The sequence below is a fragment of the Podarcis bocagei genome (genome assembly GCF_964188305.1).
Source record: "Podarcis bocagei genome assembly, chromosome: 2".
NCBI lineage: Eukaryota > Metazoa > Chordata > Lepidosauria > Squamata > Lacertidae > Podarcis > Podarcis bocagei.
The window spans coordinates 108324019-108346103 of record NC_138126.1 but is presented as its reverse complement, the minus strand read 5'-3'; the positions used below and the strand labels follow the sequence as shown (position 1 = coordinate 108346103).

Below are 22085 nucleotides of genomic sequence, written 5' to 3'. Positions count from 1 at the left end.
TTGGTTGAGCACTCGCGCCGTTCTCCAGTACTCTAGATTTTTATGGTCCGTGCACACTTGCACTTTATGTTGTGCACCAACTAGCAGATGCCTCCATCTCCGGAACGCCTCATGAATAGCAAGCAGTTCTCGGTCGTACACCGTGTAGTTCCTCTCGGATTTGTTCAGCTTCCGCGAGAAGAAGGCACACGGACGCCACTCCGACTCCTCCTTCCCCGGCTGCAGAAGAAGCACCGCCCCTATGGCTCTGTCAGATGCGTCTGTTTCAACCCTTAGCTTCTTTCGTAAATCCACATGCAGAAGTTGTTCTTCAGAGGCGAAGGCCCTTTTCAGTTCCTCAAACGCTCGCCCCGCCTCCGCCGTCCATACAAACTTCTTCTTACTGCTGAGACAGTCAGTGATGGGCGCCGTCAGATGGGCGAAGTTGCGGATGAACTTACGATAAAAGTTTCCAAACCCTAGGAACCTCTGCACATCCTTCTTGGTTTTGGGTGTTTTCCATTCCAGCACTGCCTGTACCTTGCCGGGATCCATGGCCAATCCCTTGTCTGACAGGCGGTACCCCAGGAATTCCACCTCCTTGGTATGGAACCGACACTTCTCCAGTTTGACCCACAGCCTGTTGGCTTGCAGTCTGCTCAACACTTCTCTGACGTCTCTCACATGTTGCTCCTCATTCTCAGAATACACCAACACATCATCTAGAAAGGCAACGCAATTCTTGTAGAGCAAAGGGCCCAGCACGTGGTTCATAAAAGATTGAAAACACGCGGAGCCTGCTTGTAATCCAAATGGCATAACGAGGTATTCAAACGCCCCCAAAGGGGTAAACATGGTGGTTTTCCATTCATCCCCTTTCCTTATGCGTATCAGGTTGTACGCCCCCCTTAGATCCAGCTTTGTGAAAATCTTTCCCTTCCTCACCATGGTCAAAATATCATCAATTCTGGGCATAGGGAACGCCACCGGTTCAGTCACTGCATTCAGCCGCCTAAAATCACATACAAGTCTCGGCTTGTCCGCATTTTTTTTGTCCACAAAGAACACTGGGCTCCCCCCTGCTGCTTTGGACTCTCTGATGAAGCCTCTCTTCAGGTTCTTGTCAATGAACCCTCGCAACTCCTGCATTTCCCTGTCTGACATGGCATACAACTTGCCCACGGGAAGCTGTGCTCCAGGGAGTAAATTGATCTGACAATCAAAGGGTCTATGAGGTGGTAGTTGGTCAGCTTCCTTCTCGCTGAACACGTCGCTGAGATCTGCATACTGTGGTGGTACCTTCACCTTCCCCATTACTTCAGTCCCTGCTAGGGTGGCTTGGGCCCCTACTGAACCCTTCTCCCCTTTGCAGTGTTCTAGGCAATGTGCTGAACCAAAGGACACCACTCTTTGATGCCAGCCAACCAGCGGATCATGTAGAGCTAGCCAGCTCATTCCCAAAATAATGGGAGCGCCTCCCAGGGTGGCCACATTAAACGCTATCAGTTCTGTGTGCCTTGCCACCCTCATTATCATTGGGACAGTCTGCAAGCGGACTCCTCCTCCCAACAACTCCCTGCCATCAATCGTGGTCACCTGCAGGGGGTTGCTTAAAGGGATGGTCTGTATCTGGTGTTCAGCAGCAAACTCCTTGCTCATAAAATTGCAGGAGCTGCCTGAGTCCAATAGCGCCTTTATTTTTAGGGGGTGCCCATTCTGCAGCTCTAGCGACACTTCAATCACTAGAGCAGGTCGAGGAGCTTCTGGCACGGGCACTTTCACTGCTCTTTGGCCTGGCTGCAGTGCCCCAATTGTGGCAACCAGGCGTTGGCTTTTACCTGCTCCGCTCCCCCTTCTTCTCCCCCCTCAACAGCTCCCACCATCCCTTGCCATTCCTTCCTCTGGGGGCAGACTCTGGCAAAGTGGCCTGGCTGTTGGCAGAGATAGCATTTCCGGGGGCCCTTTCCCTCCTTCTTAGCTCCCTCGCTGGTTTTTGAAAATGCGCGCGCGCGCGCTGTTCCGATTTCCATCGGCTCTGCCGGCGGGAAAGCTGGCTCAGGAATGTCTGGAATGCGGAACTCCTTCCAACGTTCCCCTCTCCCTTCCCGCCTCTCCAAGGCTCTTGCCTCCTGCCGCGCTCCTATGGTCAGCGCAGATTTGGTCAGCTGATCCATAGACTCCGCCCTGGGGCTCCGTGCCAGCTCGTCTTTCACCCCCGAAGAAAGACCTTCTTCAAATAGCATTTGAACGGGTGCCGCCGATAAATCCCAACTCAGTCTGTGAATCAGCATGGTAAACTCAGTCCAATATTCACGGACAGATCGACTCCCCTGCTTACAAGCCATTAGCTGTCTGCGCACCACCCCTTCCTCAATATCGCTGGAAAACATGATATCCATTGCACGAAAGAACTTCATTGTGTCCTTTAGTATGTCATTGTGCGTTGCCATTAGGGGTCGCACCCAGTCTCTAGCCCCTTTCTCAAGATGCCCAATTACAAAAGCAACTCGCGATTCCTCATCAGGGAACTCATCGAACTGCACATTAAGGGCATATTGCATCTCTGTCCTAAAAGCATGGTAGTCCTTGGGGTCCCCCCCAAATTTCTGCACCAATCCTGGTACCTTTCTGGGGAATTGAGTGGCTCTCCCCTTCTTGTCTGCATCCTGAGCCCTTCTCTCCTCCAGCCTCGCCGTCTGCAGGGCCAGTTGAACCTCCAACGCTCGGTATCTATCTTCCAAGCTTGGACCAGCTCCAGCCCCTGCTCCTCCGGTTCCGGTTGGTTCGCTCATGATGCCTTCTCTTGCACAGGCAGCGTACAAAGACTGTCGGACTGCTGTGAGGGTTTGATTAGCTGCTTGTGCGTGAAAACGTGCTCCCTCAGAGTTTGTGCGCCCCCACAAACCTCCGTGTGTGACGGAGCTCCTCAGACATGTCTGCTCTAGTCACTAGTAGAGTCCGACAGTGGCTGTCTGCGGAAGCGTTTCCAACAAAGAAGTTCCTTAACGGAAACGCGTCTCCTGGACTCACGGCGTGACAGTTTCCTGCGAGGTATGGGTCTCCCTATGGGAGACTCCGATACCTCGCCACTGTTCTCGCTGGAAGCCTCCCTGAGCCCTCCCTCCTGCTCGCATTCCCTCAGAGACCCACTCCTCCCCCTGCTGGTCCCTGCTTCAGCAGTTGAGTCTCTTTCATCCTGCCTGAGTCCCTCCACCACCTGATGCTCTGATGGCAGTTCCCTGACATACACTGCCCAAAATGAAGGATAGCATCCTAATTGTTATTTGAAAAGGTGGTGCAGTTGGTCACATTTTTACGAAGAATGGAGGAGTGAAGTTTTTGGTTTTGTTGCTACCAACCACTCTCGTGAAGTTCTTCCCTCCCTTTTTCCAAGTCTGAAGACAAGTTCACAAGTGGAATAATTCACTGGGATGTCTCCAGTTTACTCAGAAGAGACTTACTCAGAAGAGACCCCTTGAAATTGCTGGACATGACTAACTTGGGCACATTCATTTTAACGGATCTGCTCTTAGTAGAACTTGGTTGGATACCACCTCCTACTTTTAAATAGTATCAATCTGAATGATAGTCAAGTGATATAGAATGTGGCATAAATATTCTGGGCAATCTGACTTTTTCATTCAATTTTATAGGCATGGAAAATGCTAGGGGTACTTAGGAAAACACCGTAAAAGTAAAATTATTCTGATAGAACATCTTTCACTCTGTCATTGCACTTTCTGGACCCACCTGTAGATTAAATTATTTATGTAAAAAAATTTTTTTCTCATAAAATCAGAATTAAAACTGGACAATTAAGAAACCAAGTAAAGACCAGATAATAAATATCAAGAGCTATAGTAAAGCATGGGCAGTCAGGACAGACACACAAGACTTTAAAAGATAACAATGCGTTCGACTGCAGTGTAGAAAAGAAACTACATAATTGGGGTGCCAATTCTCTTCTGCAGGCACTTGCCTAAGTTCCAAAGACAGAGGCACTCAAAGTAGGACCTCAGATGAAGCTCTTAAATTATAGAACTCTCACATAAGAGAAGTTGGCCATTTAAAGTTCTAGACTCACCACTGAAAGTTAAAACTAACACTTTGAATGGTACCCAGAAACTGAATGGAAGTCTTAAGAAAATCATTCAGCATTCTGGTAATATGTTCCCTGTGGTGAATTCCAGTCAATAATCTGCCACAGTTTACACTAGTCCAAATTTCTGAATGCTTTTTCAAGAAATCCCACTTTATAAAGCATTGCAATAGTTCAACTGGGATCTTACAAAAACCCAAGTAATCTATGGGCACAGCACACTGACTTCCAGGATTGTCTGGAACAAACACCACATGCCCTCTAATTGAAAGGGGGCCACCAGGTGGCGCGTTGGAAGATGGCCGACAATAACATCTCTCTGACCCATACGAGGTACTAAGGGACTGCTATGGGAAGTATGCAGCCTTCCTGAACTCCTCCAGGATGTGGAGGAGAACTGTCCTGCCAGCGGTGTTCACAATGCACCCCCTGAAACGAGTGATGGGGGTGCTGAACACTTGGCACAGGCCCTCGGTGAAGTCAGATCTTCCTGACGCCAATTCCAATCAGCGCGTGCTGGTTGCTTCAGCTTGGAATTATAATTGGAAACATACGATTGGAAACGAAGCTGAAAGCACATACATCAAGTAAAGCTCGAAGATAAGACTGCTGATTAATGGATCTCTGCGACCAGGAGTGACGGACGGATAAGTAAATCTTCTGATGAATCACCATAAGGAGACTTTATGTTTGGAATGAAGGGGGGGTGGAGGAAAAAACTCTTTTTTTCTTTGCATGATGTGACATTAATAACCCTTCACCCCAGATATAAACAAGATCGTCGCGTTTCTATGAATCACAGGCAGGATTTTAAGAACTATGTGGGACAGAGTATAAGGAAAGACGACTGCAGAACGGTGAGAAAAGAAGAAAATTTTTATGACGCAGTTAAAAAATGGCGTCTCGCCATGACAGGTTTGCTGAGGAAGAAGGACTGGGGGAGGAGAATCAGGATTGTTTGAAAGAGAAGGAATGCTGGAATGTAAGTTTGACCTGACAGAACCCCCAGACTCATTTGTTATTTGGTAAGCCTGAGGAAAATAAAGGACAGATCGGAGATTAATTTTGTTTATGGAAGTGTTGTACAGAGGCTGTCCCGGATCGATATGATTTTTGGAAAAGTACAAAATCCACATAGAATGCCAGCTGTTAACCTGCTTGTGAAAATCATCAGAGATCGCAAAGAAAGGAATTTATGATAACAACAAGAAGAAAAAAGAAGTAACAAAGGACTTTCCGGATCAAACTGGAGAGAACTGTCTAATTAATGCAGTAAGGTAAGTGATGCTGTTTTGGACTCGACCTGACCTTGATGTATGGGTACCCCCAACAAAATTTAAAATTTGGCTGTATAATTTGGAATCAATGTGATGTGATTGGACTGTTAATAAAAATTATTTAAAAAAGAAAAAAGAAAAGGTGAAACTATACTACTTGATGTTAGAATACTGCATGTAAACAAACAAACAAAAAAGTTAAACACACAATAATATGATGGGTTTGCACAAATGATAAACAGTAACAATAATTACTCTCCAAAATGTAACCAAATAGCCGATCCCCTGAATATCAAAAGAAAAACAGCATGCTTACCGCTACTACTGAAACCAGCAATCTTTCTGAATTCCTTTCCATCTTGTTATCAAGTTTCCGGGCTATCTAACAAGATAACAAATAGTTATTCATACAACTCTTTTCAATGTATTTTGCAGATGATGCCAATTTTAATTTTAACACTGCAATTCAGAAAATCTGCATGCTTTCCCAAAGAGTGATAAAACTTTTCTTCTGAATTATAGCGAATCAATACTGTTAATACCACTATTAAAGATACCATAAACTAAAAATACCAGTTTATTCCAATGGGATGTCTCTTCTGGATTGTAACCATGCTGTTTAAATGCTTCCCCTCCTTTTTAAATATAACAAGAATATTTCAAAGATAAAGCCACTCCCAACATCAGGAGGGGGGGGTTGCGGGCTCACGCCCACCACTACCCGCGCGGGGCTGGCTGCAGCCCCGCACAATTATGGGAATCCTTGGGTCGCGTCATACCCCGGGCCAGCCAATCGGCTGGCTGCAGGGGCGGGGCTAGGGTCATTTAAGGACAGCGCGGCCCAAAAACGCCCCTTTTTCTCTTCGATTCAGCTGCAGTTTATATTATCAAAGTTTTCATGATGCTTAAATGACACGGTAAAAGAGAGCTCCCATAATTGCCTGTGACTAAAATGCACGATTCTTCTTCTTCTTCGGCGGTCACTCGTAACTGAGTAAGATTGTCTTCCATAAACATTGTTTTAACAATGAGGCCAATTCTGGATCCACATGTCCTTCCAAAGTGGGGACATTGGTTTCCGGGCAGGAGTTGATCACGTTGTGGATATGCCAAGTGTGCCTTCCTCTTAGCACATTTCTCCCTTGCATCCTGAGTTTGAGTGTCTTCAAAGCCCACGGCACCTTTGGTAAAGGCTGTTCTCCAACTGGAGCACTCGCTGGCCAGTGTTTCCCAGTTGTCAGTGTTTATACTATATTTTTTAAGATTTGCCTTGAGACAGTCTTTAAACCTCTTTTGTTGACCACCAGCATTACGCTTTCCATCTTTAAGTTCGGAATAGAGTACTTTGGAAGACGATCATCAGGCATCCACACAACATGCCCAGTCCAACAAAGTTGATGTTGAAGAATCATTGCTTCAACACTGGTGATCTCTGCTTCTTCCAGTACACTGATATTAGTTCGCCTGTCTTCCCAAGTGATGTGTAAAATTTTTGGGGGACACCGTTGATGGAATCTTTCAAGGAGTTGGAGGTGGCATTTATAATTGATCCATGTTTCACAAGCATATAATAAGGTTGGTAGTACTGCATACATTAATACAATGCCAGTCTGTTACTTCAGAGGCTGCTATGGTTGGGGATATTGCCTCAGTAAGTTTCCTCTTCCATTCTTCCTGTCAGTGAAAGGAGAAACTGCCCCTCTTCACACCATTCCTCTTGCCCAGGCAACCTCCATGATGCTCTTTGAAAAAGGTCTACCCTTATTTTGTAGTGGGTATCAGAGGAAGGACTTAACCCACATAATACTATTGGATATGTCTTTATCCTGCACTCACATTGCAGTTTAATATATTCCCTCCCCTAGGACACACCACAAGCAGAACATATCCCTATTTCAGTTCCTTGAAAACTTACCTTTATAAAAGAAATGAGGCACCCAATAAGGGGATAGATTGGAATGAAGACAGAAAAACAGGTGTGAAGGACGGCCGCTGTTGTGTAGTACATCATAAAAAACGCTATTTCGATGACAACAGAACAAACCAAGGCTGCCTGAAAGGGAAAAGAAATTAAAATAAAGACTTGGACTTTCAACAACCGGCTTCCCGTTCTCATGGAGGGAACCGTGTGTGCATACCTATGAGATTGGGGAGGGAAGGCATGGCCGGTGTCATCATCCAGAGGACATGGCTGCTCCATGTGTTCTTGGTAGTCCTATCCTGCATTTGGTAGCCAAGGCTACCAAGCGCCTAAACAGGGTTTGTGTGCTTGCAGGACTGGGCCACATCCAAATTACTGGGGGGGGGGGGATGTAACTGATACAATATTCATTGCAAAATTATGGTAAGCAGGAAAGGCAACTTCAACACAGCCATTAAACTTACCACTGAAAAAATGAATGACCAAAATTCTTTGGTGTTTTGAATTGTTTTAAAGGTGAAGGAGACAACATAATTGAACAGAACTACTGATGGTACATAGCCAATGAGGCAAAAAATCTGTAAGGAAAGGAAAGTTATTAGTGTTAATTAAAACATGTTCCAAGGTGGAAACAGGTAACAGCAGTTAAGAAACTAAGGCACTCCCTGCTCCCCTAAATCCCCGAGCAGGGAATCCCTATAGGGCTCAATGGCATCCTTTAAGTTCCCCCTTCTGTTATTTTGTTCATGTTTCCCTCACGGACCTTAAGCCAATAGCCCTGCTCCTGTCCAGGACTGGTCTTGCAGGCTACTCGGGATTATAGCCTGCACATGGAGATTTCAGAAGGAGGGAAGGATTTGGGATCCATGTGATAAAGGAAAACACAGACCACTTTTTACCAAAAATGGCTGGTCACATTTGTACTACGGCCGCTTGATAAGGGAAACAGGGGAGGGAGAAGAAGAAGAGTTTGGATTTGATATCCCGCTTTATCACTACCCTAAGGAGTCTCAAAGCGGCTAACAATCTCCTTTCCCTTCCTCCCCCACAACAAACACTCTGTGAGGTGAGTGAGGCTGAGAGACTTCAGAGAAGTGTGACTAGCCCAAGGTCACCCAGCAGCTGCATGTGGAGGAGCGGGGAAGCGAACCCGGTTCACCAGATTACGAGTCCACTGCTCTTAACCACTACACCATGCTGGCGTACACTGATGATGTTCTTACTTTTTATTAGTAAAAATATGTGTGTTGCTCAAAATTGCCCATGAATCTGCATGAAGAAAGCAGCAGCCCGTACTCTAATGGGAGTAGCTACTAGAAAGTAAATTCACAGCTGCACTGTTGTATCTCTACTGCCATTTTCAGACACAATTTGCCATGTTGGATTGGAAATGGCATACAAATACTTAAAAGCCATGAGCCAGAAAAAAAGAGATGAAAATAATTCTTATGTTTATAGCACCTGCATACCAAGACAGTACAAAAACTGAATGTTTGGGAAGCGCTCAGATGTTTGCATCTGTGCTGGATTTTCACTGCCATAGTGAGACTTACCACAGCAATAAACTTTTCAGGGAAAAAATAAACTCCATGGTGAAATACAAATAAGCTACCCATCATGAGGAGGAGAATAATATAAAATAAAGGAATGTCAACTAGCGCCTGTCCACACCAGTATGCAGATGGATAAAGACCTGAGATCTTAAGTTGAGTGTAGACTTTGATCTGCAAAACACATTAAAACACATGTCAAACACGGAAAATGGCACCAAGCCTAACCAGATTAGCCTAACCAGATTTCTGCCCTTCAGCAGTTTTGGATTGGGATGAACAGAGCTGAACGGCTTATGCACATCACAGAAATGTAAGAATGTAAGAAAAACCCTGTTGGATGCCCATCGAGTCTAGTATTCTGTTCTCACCAACAAGATGCCTCCGGGAAGCCCAGAACTTCCTGGACTGAAGTACAGCAGCCAAAACACCAGTAAGCGATGAATGAACACAGATCAAATAAGAATAGGTCTTATTTAGTAACAAAGCTATATAGTAAGAGAGAGCAGCTCAAAGAAGGAAAGACAGATACATTGGTGCTGGAGAGAAAGGGAAGCTCAAATAAGATAAATAAAAATCCTCCAGAGTGGCGTGTGGATTTTATACGGTTAGAGAAGGAGATTTAATCCCTGGTCTACAAATGCCAATGACTTCTGAAAAGGCTCTGTCCCTGGTAATCTGTTAACCTAACATCTCTTACTGCTGAGAAGAGGACCTCAGTGACTGATCATAAAGGCTAGGCAGGTACAAGTGGTCTTCAGTTAGTGTGGTCCCAAACCATTAAAAAAAAACAAATATGGGCATATACTTAATTCGTGCAGCATCTTTTAAATTTAAAACTATAGTTAATTGCAATATTATAAGCTTACATAAATCGCATACTACTAATTTTTTTGTACGGTTTCATCATTATCAAATATTTATTTATTGCATTTCTATCCCACCTTCCCCACATCCAAGGAATTCAAGGTGGCGTACATGGTTCCCTCCCCCCTTCCTTAATCCCTACAACAACTCTGTGAGGTAGGTTAGGCTGAGAGGCAATGATTGGCCCAAGGTCACGCAGTGAGTTTCATGCGTGAGTGGGGATTTGAACCCAGGTCTCCCAGGTCCTAGTCCGACACTCTAAACACTACACCACACTGGCTCTACCACCAAAGAGAGGGTACTGTCCTGCTGAAGAACTGAAAAACTACTGATTTATATTGAAAAATATTTCTATCTGTTCTGAATTGCATTACAAACTGATTTATTATTACATGTTGCCACAATCATTTAATTTTGCTATACAAAAGACAAAAAGAATCCGTTCTGTGATTCTCTTCGTCTAGCGGGTTTTTCGTCTTGCGAAGCAAGCCCATTGACGGATTAGAGGATTAGCGCTATTAGAGGCTTTTAGCAGCTTATCAGCTTATCAGCATCTTATCAGCTGATAAGCGGCTTAGCGGCTTAGAAAAGGGGGGGAGGAAAAAACCCCCGCAGGAACTCACAAGACATTTTCGTCTTGCGAAGCAAGCCCATAGGAAATTCGTTTTGCGAAGCATCTCCAAAACGGAAAACTCTTTCGTCTAGCGAGTTTTCCGTCTTGCGAGGCATTCGTCTTGGGGGCACCACTGTATTCAATAAAACTATTCCATCTTATATTATGAAGCTATCATACCTTCCTGCCGTCTAAATGTGAAGTAATGAGTTAATTTTGCCCTAGCAGCAAACTCCCGAAGTTTCATATAATATGTTTGTGTCTATTATGGATTAGTACACTACAAAGTGAGATCAATTAATGTGGGTCATGAGGACAACTAGATGGCCTGATTATCTACTCATTCATATCATATTATGTTTGGCCAGATGACCGGGGGAACCAGTAAATAAGACTTATGTTCCTTTTTTAAATACTGTGGTTGAAATATATTACCTTGTGATTTTCTGCGTTCTCCATGGCAAAATATGGCGGCATCCCAGTTACAATGACTCCTAGTAACACAGCCTCAAAGTACAGAACTAGTGTGAAAACTGTGTCAGTAATTTCCTGCAAGTCAAAAGATTTCAGTGTAAGAAAAACAAAACAAAAAATCATCTGGAACATTAATTTTATGTTTGCAGACATGGAAGGGGATGTGTCCACAAATGGACTCAATCAACACCCTGTTTTTGCTGTCTGCTAGTTACTGGAAAGGCACAGAAGGGTTGTCAAACATTTGCTAGGCCACAGTACACAGCTAGATGGTTGGCTGTGTTTGGTTGGCTGTGCTCATGTGTAATATGCTTCTGAAACATGGACCACTTATAAAAGCCAACTCCCAACTCCTCAAAAGATTCCGTCAATGGTGTCTCCAAAAATTTTTACACATCACTTGGGAAGACAGGCAAACTAATGTCAGTGTACTGGAAGAAGCAGAGATCACCAGTTTTAAAGCAATGATTCTTCAACATCATCTTTGTTGGACTGGTCATGTTGTGCAGATACCTGATGATCGTCTTCCAAAGCAACTACTCTATCCCAAACTTTAAAATGGAAAGCGTAATGCCAGAGGTCAACAAAAGAGATTTAAAGACTGTCTCAAGGCAAATCTTAAAAAATGTAGTATAAACACTGACAACTGTGAAACACTGGCCTGCGAGCGCTCCAGTTGGAGAACAGCCTTTGCCAAAGGTGTCATGGGCTTTGAAGACACTTGAACTCAGGACTCAAGGGAGAAACGTGCTAAGAGGAAGGCATGCTTGGCAAATCCACACCATGATCAACTCCCGCCTGGAAACCAATGTCCCCACTGTGGAAGGACGTGTGGATCCATGTAGGAATGAAAAATCACAGGAGACGAGAGAGGCAGGTGTAACATGAGGCGTCTGTCTGGGCGGACCCCTGAGAGCCTCTTTTATTGAATATTACAAGCATTGCCACAGGTGTGCTTGTCGCTGATTGGTTGATACATAAGCATAAGGTGGGAATTACATGTGAGAGGTGGGGATTACATGTGATCATTTATCACTGATACATTAAAGGCTGAGAATCGGAGCTATAACTAGACAGGCATGAAGCCTCCTAATTAAATTGTAGCTAGGGATTAATATGGCACGAAACAATACAACAATCAGGTTCTGTAGATGTGGTCAGCTAGGCATGGAGAGCAGGTACAGTTTGTTTTCCATGAGCTTAGGATGTCTGTTACTAATGATTGATCATAGCATGTAACAATGTAACAATCAGGTTCTGTAGTTGTGGTAGCTAGGCATGAAGAGCAGGTACAGTTTGTTTTCCATGAGCTTGGGATGTCTGTTACTAATGATTGATCATAGCATGAGACAATGTAACAATCAAGTTCTGTGGATGTGGTCAGCTAGGCGTGAAGAGCAGGTTCGTACAGTGTGTGCAAAAGCAGGGAAAAACCTACGAGCAAGACTTCTCAGAAAGCAAGAGAAAAGAGGAGCAAGGCTTCCCCAAAATGGAGCAGTTTTGTGCAGAAAGAGACTAACAGTTATGTGCAGAAAGAAGACTTCCCTTTAGATCCAGAATTGGCCTCCACAGTCACTTACAGATTCATTGTTAAAACCGTGTTTATGGAAGACTACCTTACTCGGCTACAAGTGATTGCCAAAGAAGAAGAAAATATGTGTGTGTGTGTGCGTGTGCTTAATTCGAATAAATATAAATGGTGAAACTGCAGCAAGAAAAATATTAGAGTGGAATTAATGTTGTAGACATTCCCAGTTCTTAGCATACACACCGGTGGAGGAAGAGGAGTGTGGGGTGAGCGCACCGCCCCCGACAGCACGATCCCAGTGCAGTGCCATTGCGGCTGTGTCCCCCCACCTGCGCTGGGCGCCATGCCCCTGCAGGCGCCATGCCACACCCCCAGGACACACGCCAGCCCCGCCCCCACCTGCTCTCCGCCCCTCGGTGCTGAAGCATGAAGCTCCGCCACTGAGCATATATCTACAGGACCAGACTGGAATGCAGTGGATCCATAAAGGAATAAAGGAGCGAAACAGGGGAGTTGCTTATCCCCAAGAAAAAAAACACACCTACATTTCCCTTACCACTTCAATTTACAATTATTAGTCTTTGGGTTTTGCATTCACTTACTTGAAAGAAAGGATTACTCCAGACATGGATCCTTTCGGTTACGTTTAAATTGTGCAGGTACAAGTTGCTAATGATATTCATCATAACAGGTAAAGAATGCACCATTGTACGGTTAAAAGCCACTGTAAACATGTAGTTCTGCAAAAAAATAAAATAAAACGCAAAAATGTAAAAACTAGCTTCCAGAATCAAAAGTACACAGTTTCACAAAGCGTTGAGAAGACTCAGATAATACTACTTATGGGACATCAGGCTTGCAAATACCTCTGCGCGAGAATGCCCTCAGACTATAGAGTATCTATCATGTGCTTCTAAAAGGATTTTACAAAGCATGTCACAACATTACAAGTTCCACCTTGACAAATGTTATAATGCAACTGCATGGTTGTTGGTGGTCAAATCACACTGCAAAAATAGTGATTAGCCATGTTACTCCCCTGTGTTTATTCCAAGGAGCAATGGCTCTAATTTGGGACTAATTGTAGGATTCTTTCCCACTTCTTAGAAGTAATCGTCCATCGCTTACAACCGGGGGAGGGATCTGTTTTTTTATGTTCTGAATGTCACTTTAATAGGCGACTCATACACTTAATAAACAATTATGCACTAAAAATAAACATTAAAAGTATTGCTTCTTTATATTTAGTACATTTCTTCCATCCCAGAATTCAGGGGCCTGTACACGGGGTTCTCAGATAACCACCCATCCAGGCAGTGAACTTGGCTTCCAGCAAGTTAATTCCATCATATTGCAACCACACGCACAACAGTTTACTTGAGCTCTCTATATCCCAAGCAGAGATGGGAGAAGGCCTGGAAAAAACCCCGGGAAAATTGGGGGGGGGGGGGAGAGACAGGGTTCCCCCCCCAAAAAAGCTGTTTGTTCCCATTTGGAAGAAAACGGAAAAAACCCTGCCCCCCCCCATTTTTCCGGTTTCCCCCCCCCCCAGGCCTTCCTGTCTCTAATCCCAAGAGGACCAGTATTTCTTCTCACCTTGTCATCATGCAACACGTTTAATCCTGCATTATGTGGAGCAAATGAGACGTAATCGCTGCCATTCAATGCTGTTCCATGGGAGTCAGCTGATCCGTAGTCACTGCCATTGAGTATCTCTGTCAGAATATTCTGGCTCCTAAGAGATCTGAGGATGTCGTCAATGTTTGACCCTAGGTTAAAGACAATGAAGAGAATGATATGCGAGTATCAGGGCTGGATTTATGTTTGATGAGGCCCGAAGCTACTGAAGGTAACGGGGCCCTTTATATGCCCAGGTGTCCTTTGTCAACAACAAATTGTTGCTGTTTTTTGTGTTGAATATGCAGTGAGGGGGGGAAACTATTTGATCCCCTGCTAAATTTGCCCGTTTGCCCTCTGAGGAAGAAATGACCAGTCCATAATTTTAATGGTAGGTTTATTGTAGCTGTGAGAGACAGAATAACAGGAAAAACCCCAGTAGCAAGATTTAAAGGGGCTGCTCACCTTTGAGAATAATGGCAGAAATCTTCATTTAAAACAAACAAACAAAATACCTCCCCCTTTTCACCAGCAGCGGCTATTACAGCAGCAAGAGCTGCTTTGCCTAAACCAGGCACCCCCAACCTGCGGCCCTCCTGATGTTTTGGCCTACAACTCCCATGATTCTTAGCTAACAGGACCAGGGGGAAGAATGGTTGTTGGTGCAAAACATGTCTGTCAGTCCAATTTGCGAATGAATTGGGAGGAGAGTGAATGCCCAGATTTGTTTCTGCTTTTGAGGACTGAGTTTGCCACCTGCCTGCCATGCTCCACACCAGCCACTCTTCAACCTGAACTAACACATACTATTCCTTATCTCCACTGTACATCACAATCAATTGTATTTTATAACTTGGATGTTTTTAATTATTTAAAAATCATTTCCATACCACCTTTCATTAAAAAATAATTCCAAGGCAGTTCACAGTAAGAAAATAAAACAATATGATAAAGACGCACGTATTAAAATTGTGACTGAAATACATTATAAAATACATCTTACCTGTAGAGTTTTGAATGAGGAGGCTGGTTTTGTATTTGTGATGAGTTTCATTGGGCCTAAGAAAATATAAATCTGGGGAGAGCTTGATAGGGATCACTGCGTTTTTGAAGGAATGGTGTATAATGAACATAAGAATCTGAATAAGAAGAAACACTGCGAATAGCAAGAATCTGAAAGAAAGGAAAGAAAAAGCATAATTAAAACGGATCCAGATTATATGTAAGTCTATTTAATAATTACTTTTCTCTAGAGCCCAACTTGAGATTACTGTGGTGTTCAAAAGTCTTTTTATTGAAAAAAATCACAATAGATAGATAGATAGAGAAAAAATAGATAAAGATATAGAGTTTGTAACACTGAAACGACTTAATAATCAAAACACAGACACAAGGCATGTCTAAAGGAATGATATCATATCCTTCATCCACATTCTCAGACAGTTGCCAGCGGGCCAGCATCTTAAGACATTCCACAAGCACACTGTCTCTGGTTTTCCTCTTATATTCACCCCTTAAACTCCCCCCCCCAACAGCCTATTAACGGGCAGCTATCAACTTCCTATGTAAGCACAACTCCTGGTAAAATGCTGTGTTTGGCGATGCAGCCCTTGGGATGAATAAGGTGTGCCATCCCTATTACAGTGGTACCTCGGGTTACAAACACTTCCAGTTACAGACTCCGCTAACCGGAAGTAGTACCTCGGGTTAAGAACTTTACCTCAGGATGAGAACAGAAATCGTGCAGCGGCAGCAGGAGACCCCATTAGCTAAAGTGGTACCTCAGGTTAAGACGGTTTCAGGTTAGGAACGGACCTCTGGAACAAATTAAGTTCGTAACCAGAGGTACCACTGTAGATGTATTTGGCTTGTGGAATGAATGCTACTTGTAAACAAGAAGTTTTCTGTTCTCCCATCATTTCCAAGTGGGACTCGGGTGGTGTTTCCGTGCGCTGCTCTGGTTCACGAGAAGCGGCTTATTCATGATGGCCATGACCCGGAAGCTGTACGTTGGCTCCCTCGGCCAGTAAAGCGAGATGAGCGCCGCAACCCCAGAGTCGTCTGCAACTGGACCTAGTGGTCAGGGGTCCCTTTACCTTACCATTTCCTTTTAAACATATATAAAGAGAAGTGGGTGTGGCGTGGTGCTCCATTCGCCACATGCTTCACCCTCTGGGAAAAAATTGGGAGGTTTTTAAACAAAGGTTGGACCTTGCCCTTCTGTCAGGGACTCTTTAGCTGCGACTCCTGCACTGCAGGGGGTTGAAGTAGACTGCCCTTGAGGTCCCTCCCATCTCTACAATTCTATGGAACACGAAGCTGAAATACTTACACCGCTGCCACTGATTTAACCTCTCGTTTTAAGTTAAGGAAGTGTACTTTCGCCATGGTAAAGACCTGCTTTTTCCAAAGAGACTTATTGCTCACTGCACAAGATTTCGTCTCGGATAGCAGTAGTAGGCTCTGCTCTAACTCATCAACAGATTTCTCATCCATTTCCTCTTCAGCTTGCTCTGGGTTAAATACACTGAAATCTAAGGGGGAAAGAGTAGAACAGGTTGGCAATTTAGAATTGATCCCCTCTGATCAAACCACAGCTCTATAAAGCTTGGGTCCACACTTATACTACGATTGTCAGTAACACCCTACATTTAAGTTTGCCACACTATACTCTAGGATTCGCATTAATTTGGCAGTGCCAAGTGCCAGGACTGTGCCCAGAGGGATGAGGTATTACTTAAAAGGAGGAAATAGAAAACGCTTTGTTTTTGGAGGGCGGCATTGTTGGAACCAGAATCTTGAAAATCAAAAACAACTTTAGAACGATATATTAGCCCTTGCATTAGAATGACCCAATGAGTTCAGCACAGCTTTCCAATAAATATGGTTGGCACTGCAGTCTTAATGATCTCTCCCATTGTAAATATATCACGAGCATGGGATCTTGTGCACTATTACCAGTTGCAAATACAACCTTAATAAACTCGATACTGATCATTTTTGCTGCACTGGGCTTCTTTGGGCGGAAAGATAGATCTACATTTAAATAATAATGGTGTTTTATTTTAGAAAACTAGAGAAAGCACTCCAGTTTGCTTCTCACCTGCTTGGTCGATTTCTGCTTCGACTTCCAGCTTGAGGAACACATCCTCCAAAGTCGTCATGGCTACTCCGTAAGAAATGACACCCAAATGAGAGTGAGTGTCTAGATCAGCAAACAGTGCTGTAAGAGGAAGTAGCTAAGTTAATGCTTGGAAATACATTTCTTTGCAATGATGCTCTCTTACTTCTTTAAGTTGTTCTCAGCACAACAGCAACATGGCTTGTGTTATCACTATTGTTTAAGGGAGGGGTGCACAACATCTGTGGCCCTCCAGATGTTTCTGGACTACAACTCCCATCATCCCTGATCACTGGCTATGCTGGCTGGGGCTGATGGGAGCTGTAGTCCAGAAATGTGCTCATGTAAGGGACAAAAGTGTGTCTAAGGCTTGAAGCCTTGGGGGGTGTTTTTTTTGCAGGGAACTTTCCTATTACTTTCCAGAACTGCTATTTTTGGGGGAAAGAGTTGAGAGTCAGCAGTCCTCTTCCAGAATAACTGCCGTATCTTTGTTCCACATAACAGGACATAAGTCAAAGCCTGAAATAAAGGCCAAACTAGAGAGTCCAATGGGAACTTTCCTCCCCAGTGCAATTCGATGGGGTGGGGGGTCATCCAGACTGGGACAACAATGTGGGCCAAAGTGTTAAGGCTTCTCTGCACTGGGGTCCCAAGCTGAACCAATTCCTCCTGTGTCAGCAATTTATTTTTAAAATCCATGTGATTCACTAGAAATTTCAATAGAGAGTTAAGTTATACCTGAAAATTTGTCCATGTCGTTAAAAGGTAAGGCATACACAAGCTGCTCTTCAGTCTGCTTTAACAAACTGGCTCCAGGGATATGTTGTCTGATCAAAGATGCTGTACCTTCTGTGTTACAGTACCTGTCTATGTGCATACTAAGGGGGGGGGGATACAAAATATAAGCCTTTTTTGTTTACAAAGCGAGTCTCAGTCGTGTTTTTAGAAACAATTAGGAATAATAACATACTGAAAGCCGACTTACAAGAGAAATTGTATTTTCCTAATCCAACTGAAGAACAAAATCTATAAGTATGTATCCATTTTCTAATATTCCAACAAAGCCAAAGGAAATATTAGCAGCCAGGGCCGGCCCACCCATGAGGCAAGGTGAGGTTACTGCCTCAGGCGGCAGGATACACAGAGGCAGCAGATCCCAGGGTAGATCTTTATTCCACCCTTCTTTGTTCTGATGTAGATCTTCACTCACCCGTTCTTCCCTGGGTGGGAGGGGGTATGCCATTTTGTGGTTTGCCTCAGGTGCCAAAATATCTTGGGCCGGCCCTGTGAGCAGCAATATATTGACTTCATTAGGTTTAATAGCATCTAACCCTGGGCTGGGCTGTGGCCTTTACCACACACAGTGAAACAGGCATTCGAACTACAGATACCTCAAGCGGTAGCCAATCCCCCATTTTGTTTTAAGGAACAGAGAGGAGCCAAGGCATTTCAGCATTCCTTGAGAAATCACAGCTTTCCGATCTAGAAACAAAAGCAGAGGATACCGTCAGTTATTCCAGTTGATACAGTAATAACCAATGGAGTAAAAAGCTGGTCATATTGCCAAACACGTATTTAACAAACAAAGACCCCACTTCCCCCCAAAATGTTTTGCACTTGCCAGCAAGAATGTCTGCTTCATCCATGAAATGGGTACTGAACACCGTCACGCGATTGGCTTTTCCGTTTTTCAACAGGTTCCAAACCGTATGCCGTGAGCACGGGTCCATGCCAGCGGTTGGTTCATCTAAGAGTAATACCTGAATTATTGGCCAAGGAAAGCAATAGATTGAATATCTAGGTATTCATTTCAAATTGCCAGTGAGATTATTAGCAAAAAGGCAGGCACTTATCCTCACCACCATCATACAGTCATCTCAATTCTGAGTGCTGGGGGATAGGTACCAAAAATGGCACCACTAACGTACAACAGGGAGCTATCAGCATGCTAGAGGTAATAGCTACTTGCTCCATCTAAAAGGTAAAAAAAGGTAAAGGACCTCTGGACAGTTAAGTCCAACCAAAGTCGACTATGGGGTGCGGCGCTCATCTCGCTTCAGGCCAAGGGAGCCAGCGTTTGTCTGCAGACAGCTTTCTGGGTCATGTGGCCACCATGACTAAACTGCTTTTGGCACAACGGGACACTGTGATGGAAGCCAAAGTGCAAAGAAACACCGTTTACCTTCCTGCCGCAGTGATACCTATTTATCTACTTGCACTGGTATGCTTTCAAACTCCTAGGTTGGTAGAAGCTAGGACAGAGCCAACCTTCTGATCGGCAAGCCCAAGAGGCTCAGTGGTTTAGACCACAACACCACCCACATCCCCATTGCTCCATCTAATGACAAACTGATTGAGTGCCTTTCAGTTTGGATGCTCCACAAGCACTGTATTTCAGTTGTCAACACTACAGGAAAAAAGCATTATAGTGCTGAGCTGCTGAGGTTCCGGGCTCGTCAGCTGGAAGCTGTTAGAGGGAGAGAGAGAAACTCCCAATTGCTTATTCCTCTACTCCCCACAATTCTGGAAGCTACCAACTTATTTCCTTTAATACTGAACTTTGCAGCCCAAAAATGATTTGAAAGAGGACCCTCAACAATAGTGCTAGATACAATAGACCCTCAAGAGCACTCAGTCTCAAGATAGATGTATGGGGAGGTGGACATAAGTTTTTTGGCAAGTTGGGTATACAGAGATGGACATACATTTCCAAGAGCATTATTGAGTTCCTTGGTGGTCTATTGGTTAGGATTCAGCACTCTCACCAAGAGTGTTTATTGCAACAGAACTGGATGTAAAAATCCCAGTCAGTTCCAATAAACCACAACACTTGGCTATTTTGTATTTTCACTTTAAAAGCAGAAATAGGATAATGAATGGGAATAATGAATATGCACTGTAAAATGTTTCTACAGATGCTTAACTGTTACATGCAAGGCAAAGAAACATCTATTTTGCATGCGGAAGACAAAATATTATGGACATTCAGTTCCGCTGCCATTTACCTTTGGATCTCCAAGAATCGCAATTCCAATTGACAGCTTCCTTTTCTGTCCTCCACTTAACTTTTTTGCTTGGTTATCTTTTATGGGCTGCATATCCAAATCTAGTAAAACTCTCTGGACCTTTAAAAATAAGGATTAAAAGTACTTAGCGGTAACCTCAATTTACTGGGACATCTACCAAGCTTGCTTAGAAAACATTAAATATAATATGTTGACCTTAATTAAATATGATTGCATGCACTGTGCAGCTTGCATCCAATTAACTCACCTCTTGTATCATATCATTGGGGGGTATCCCCTTAATTGAGGCAACTATTGACAAATTTTCTTGCACTGTTAATACATCAAAATATATATCTAACTGCTGGCAAACTCCAGTTATTCTTCTTGCTTCTAACATTTCATCTATTTCAGAAACTCTATATCCATAGATTGATGCAAAACCTAATGGGGAAAAAATACAATTAAGATAGGCAATGATGCAGAAAAGAAATCTTAAGACCACTGGAATTGCAGCAGGGACTTAGCTGTATAATAATAATAATAATAATAATAATAATAATAATAATAATAGTTTTATTATTTATATCCCATTCATCTAGCTGGGTTTTCCCAGCCACTCTGAGTGGCTTACAGCGTATCTAAAACACAATAAAAACATCAAACATTTAAAACCTCCCGATACAGGGCTACCTTCAGATGTCTTCTAAAAGTTGTGTAATTCTCTATCCCCTTGACATCTGAAGGGAGGGTGTTGCACAGGGAGGGAGCCACTACCGAGAAGGCCCTCCACAGGAGTGATTCTGCACTTGTTGTTCTATGAACTAAATCAAGTAGTTCCACCTGTTTAATTCTTCCTAGAAAGACTCTTTCTTTACTAGTCCCCAGATCAGATAAACTAGACACACTTTGATGATATTTACCATCAGAAGGTGGACACAATCCACAAAGAATGTGCATTAAGGTTGTTTTTCCTGTTCCACTATGTCCAAGTAATGCTGTTATTTGACCCTCATATATGTCAAAGGATAAACCTAAAAAAGGAAAGGAAAGGAAAGAAGAATGAAGTGATTTGGGGTGGGGGTGAGGGACAGAGATAAAAGCTGTAAGAAAGTGCTTCTACATGCCTCCTTATTAAATGTTCGAAACCCTGCCATACAGAGTACAGTCCCACTCACCCTTAAGAAACTATCACAACATAATATAACATATATTAGTTAACATATTTAAACATCCAGAAGAGTTAATAATCAGTGAGGTTTAAGAGAAGCTTGTTCAAGTGCTATATCATCGCTTCTGCTGTCCCTATATACTAAACAGCAGCAACCAAAGTACAAGGACTCCCACTTGTGGCAGAGGGATGAAATTCTTACTTTTTAGAGCCTCGACAGTTTCACCTTTCTTAACAAATGTTTTCTGTACACTGTTGATTCTGAAAGAAGACAAGCTAATTTTATTTTTTTTATTTTTTTATAAAAAGGTAACACAGAACTCTGGCAGAATTTCCCTAGCAAAATAAAAAGTGAACAGTATAAAGGGATCAATATTTATTTTACCATAAATAATGGTTGCTTTGGTTTGCAGTGAAAGCTAACCTGCATATTCAAAAGAACTAGTTGGTTCACAGTAACATGCGGAAACCACTACATAACATTTCTTACACGACATTAGTTGAACCATGAAAATAATTGCTACTTGCAGTAGCTGCACATTCCAATCACTGAATCACTGCTACTTCAGACTTGCCTGATGTAAAAAAGGTAAAGGTAAAGGACCCCTGGACGGTTAAGTCCAATTAAAGGGAACTATGGGGTGCGGGGTTCATCTTGCTTTCAGGCCGAGGGAGCTGCCGTTTGTCCACAGACAGCTTTCTGGGTCATGTGGCCACAATGACTAAACAGCTTCTGGAGCAACAGAAGCGCACAGAAATGCCGTTTACCTTCCCGCTGCAGCAGCACCTATTTATCTACTTGCACTGACTGCTTTCAAATTGCTAGGTTGGCAGGAGCTGGGACAGAGCAATGAGAGCTCACC

General features: G+C 43.5%; 1 protein-coding gene across 7 annotated transcripts in view; it reads right to left on the bottom strand.

The window, feature by feature from the left end:
• Window positions 1-22085, bottom strand: part of LOC308580070 (cholesterol transporter ABCA5-like) — a 60452-nt gene that overhangs the window by 16140 nt on the left and 22227 nt on the right. For all 7 annotated transcript variants that reach the window (XM_081181233.1, XM_081181236.1, XM_081181234.1 and 4 more), the window contains 17 exons: window positions 21425-21483; window positions 20975-21085; window positions 20320-20495; window positions 20052-20171; window positions 18668-18806; window positions 18438-18528; window positions 17785-17924; window positions 17029-17148; window positions 16258-16459; window positions 14929-15098; window positions 13905-14077; window positions 12911-13048; window positions 10742-10855; window positions 8830-9000; window positions 7741-7854; window positions 7271-7408; window positions 5672-5737 (listed from right to left, as the gene is read on the bottom strand). In XM_081181233.1, coding sequence (XP_081037359.1) covers window positions 5672-5737; window positions 7271-7408; window positions 7741-7854; window positions 8830-9000; window positions 10742-10855; window positions 12911-13048; window positions 13905-14077; window positions 14929-15098; window positions 16258-16459; window positions 17029-17148; window positions 17785-17924; window positions 18438-18528; window positions 18668-18806; window positions 20052-20171; window positions 20320-20495; window positions 20975-21085; window positions 21425-21483 — 2242 coding nt within the window. The remainder of the gene's footprint in view (window positions 1-5671; window positions 5738-7270; window positions 7409-7740; window positions 7855-8829; window positions 9001-10741; window positions 10856-12910; window positions 13049-13904; window positions 14078-14928; window positions 15099-16257; window positions 16460-17028; window positions 17149-17784; window positions 17925-18437; window positions 18529-18667; window positions 18807-20051; window positions 20172-20319; window positions 20496-20974; window positions 21086-21424; window positions 21484-22085) is intronic.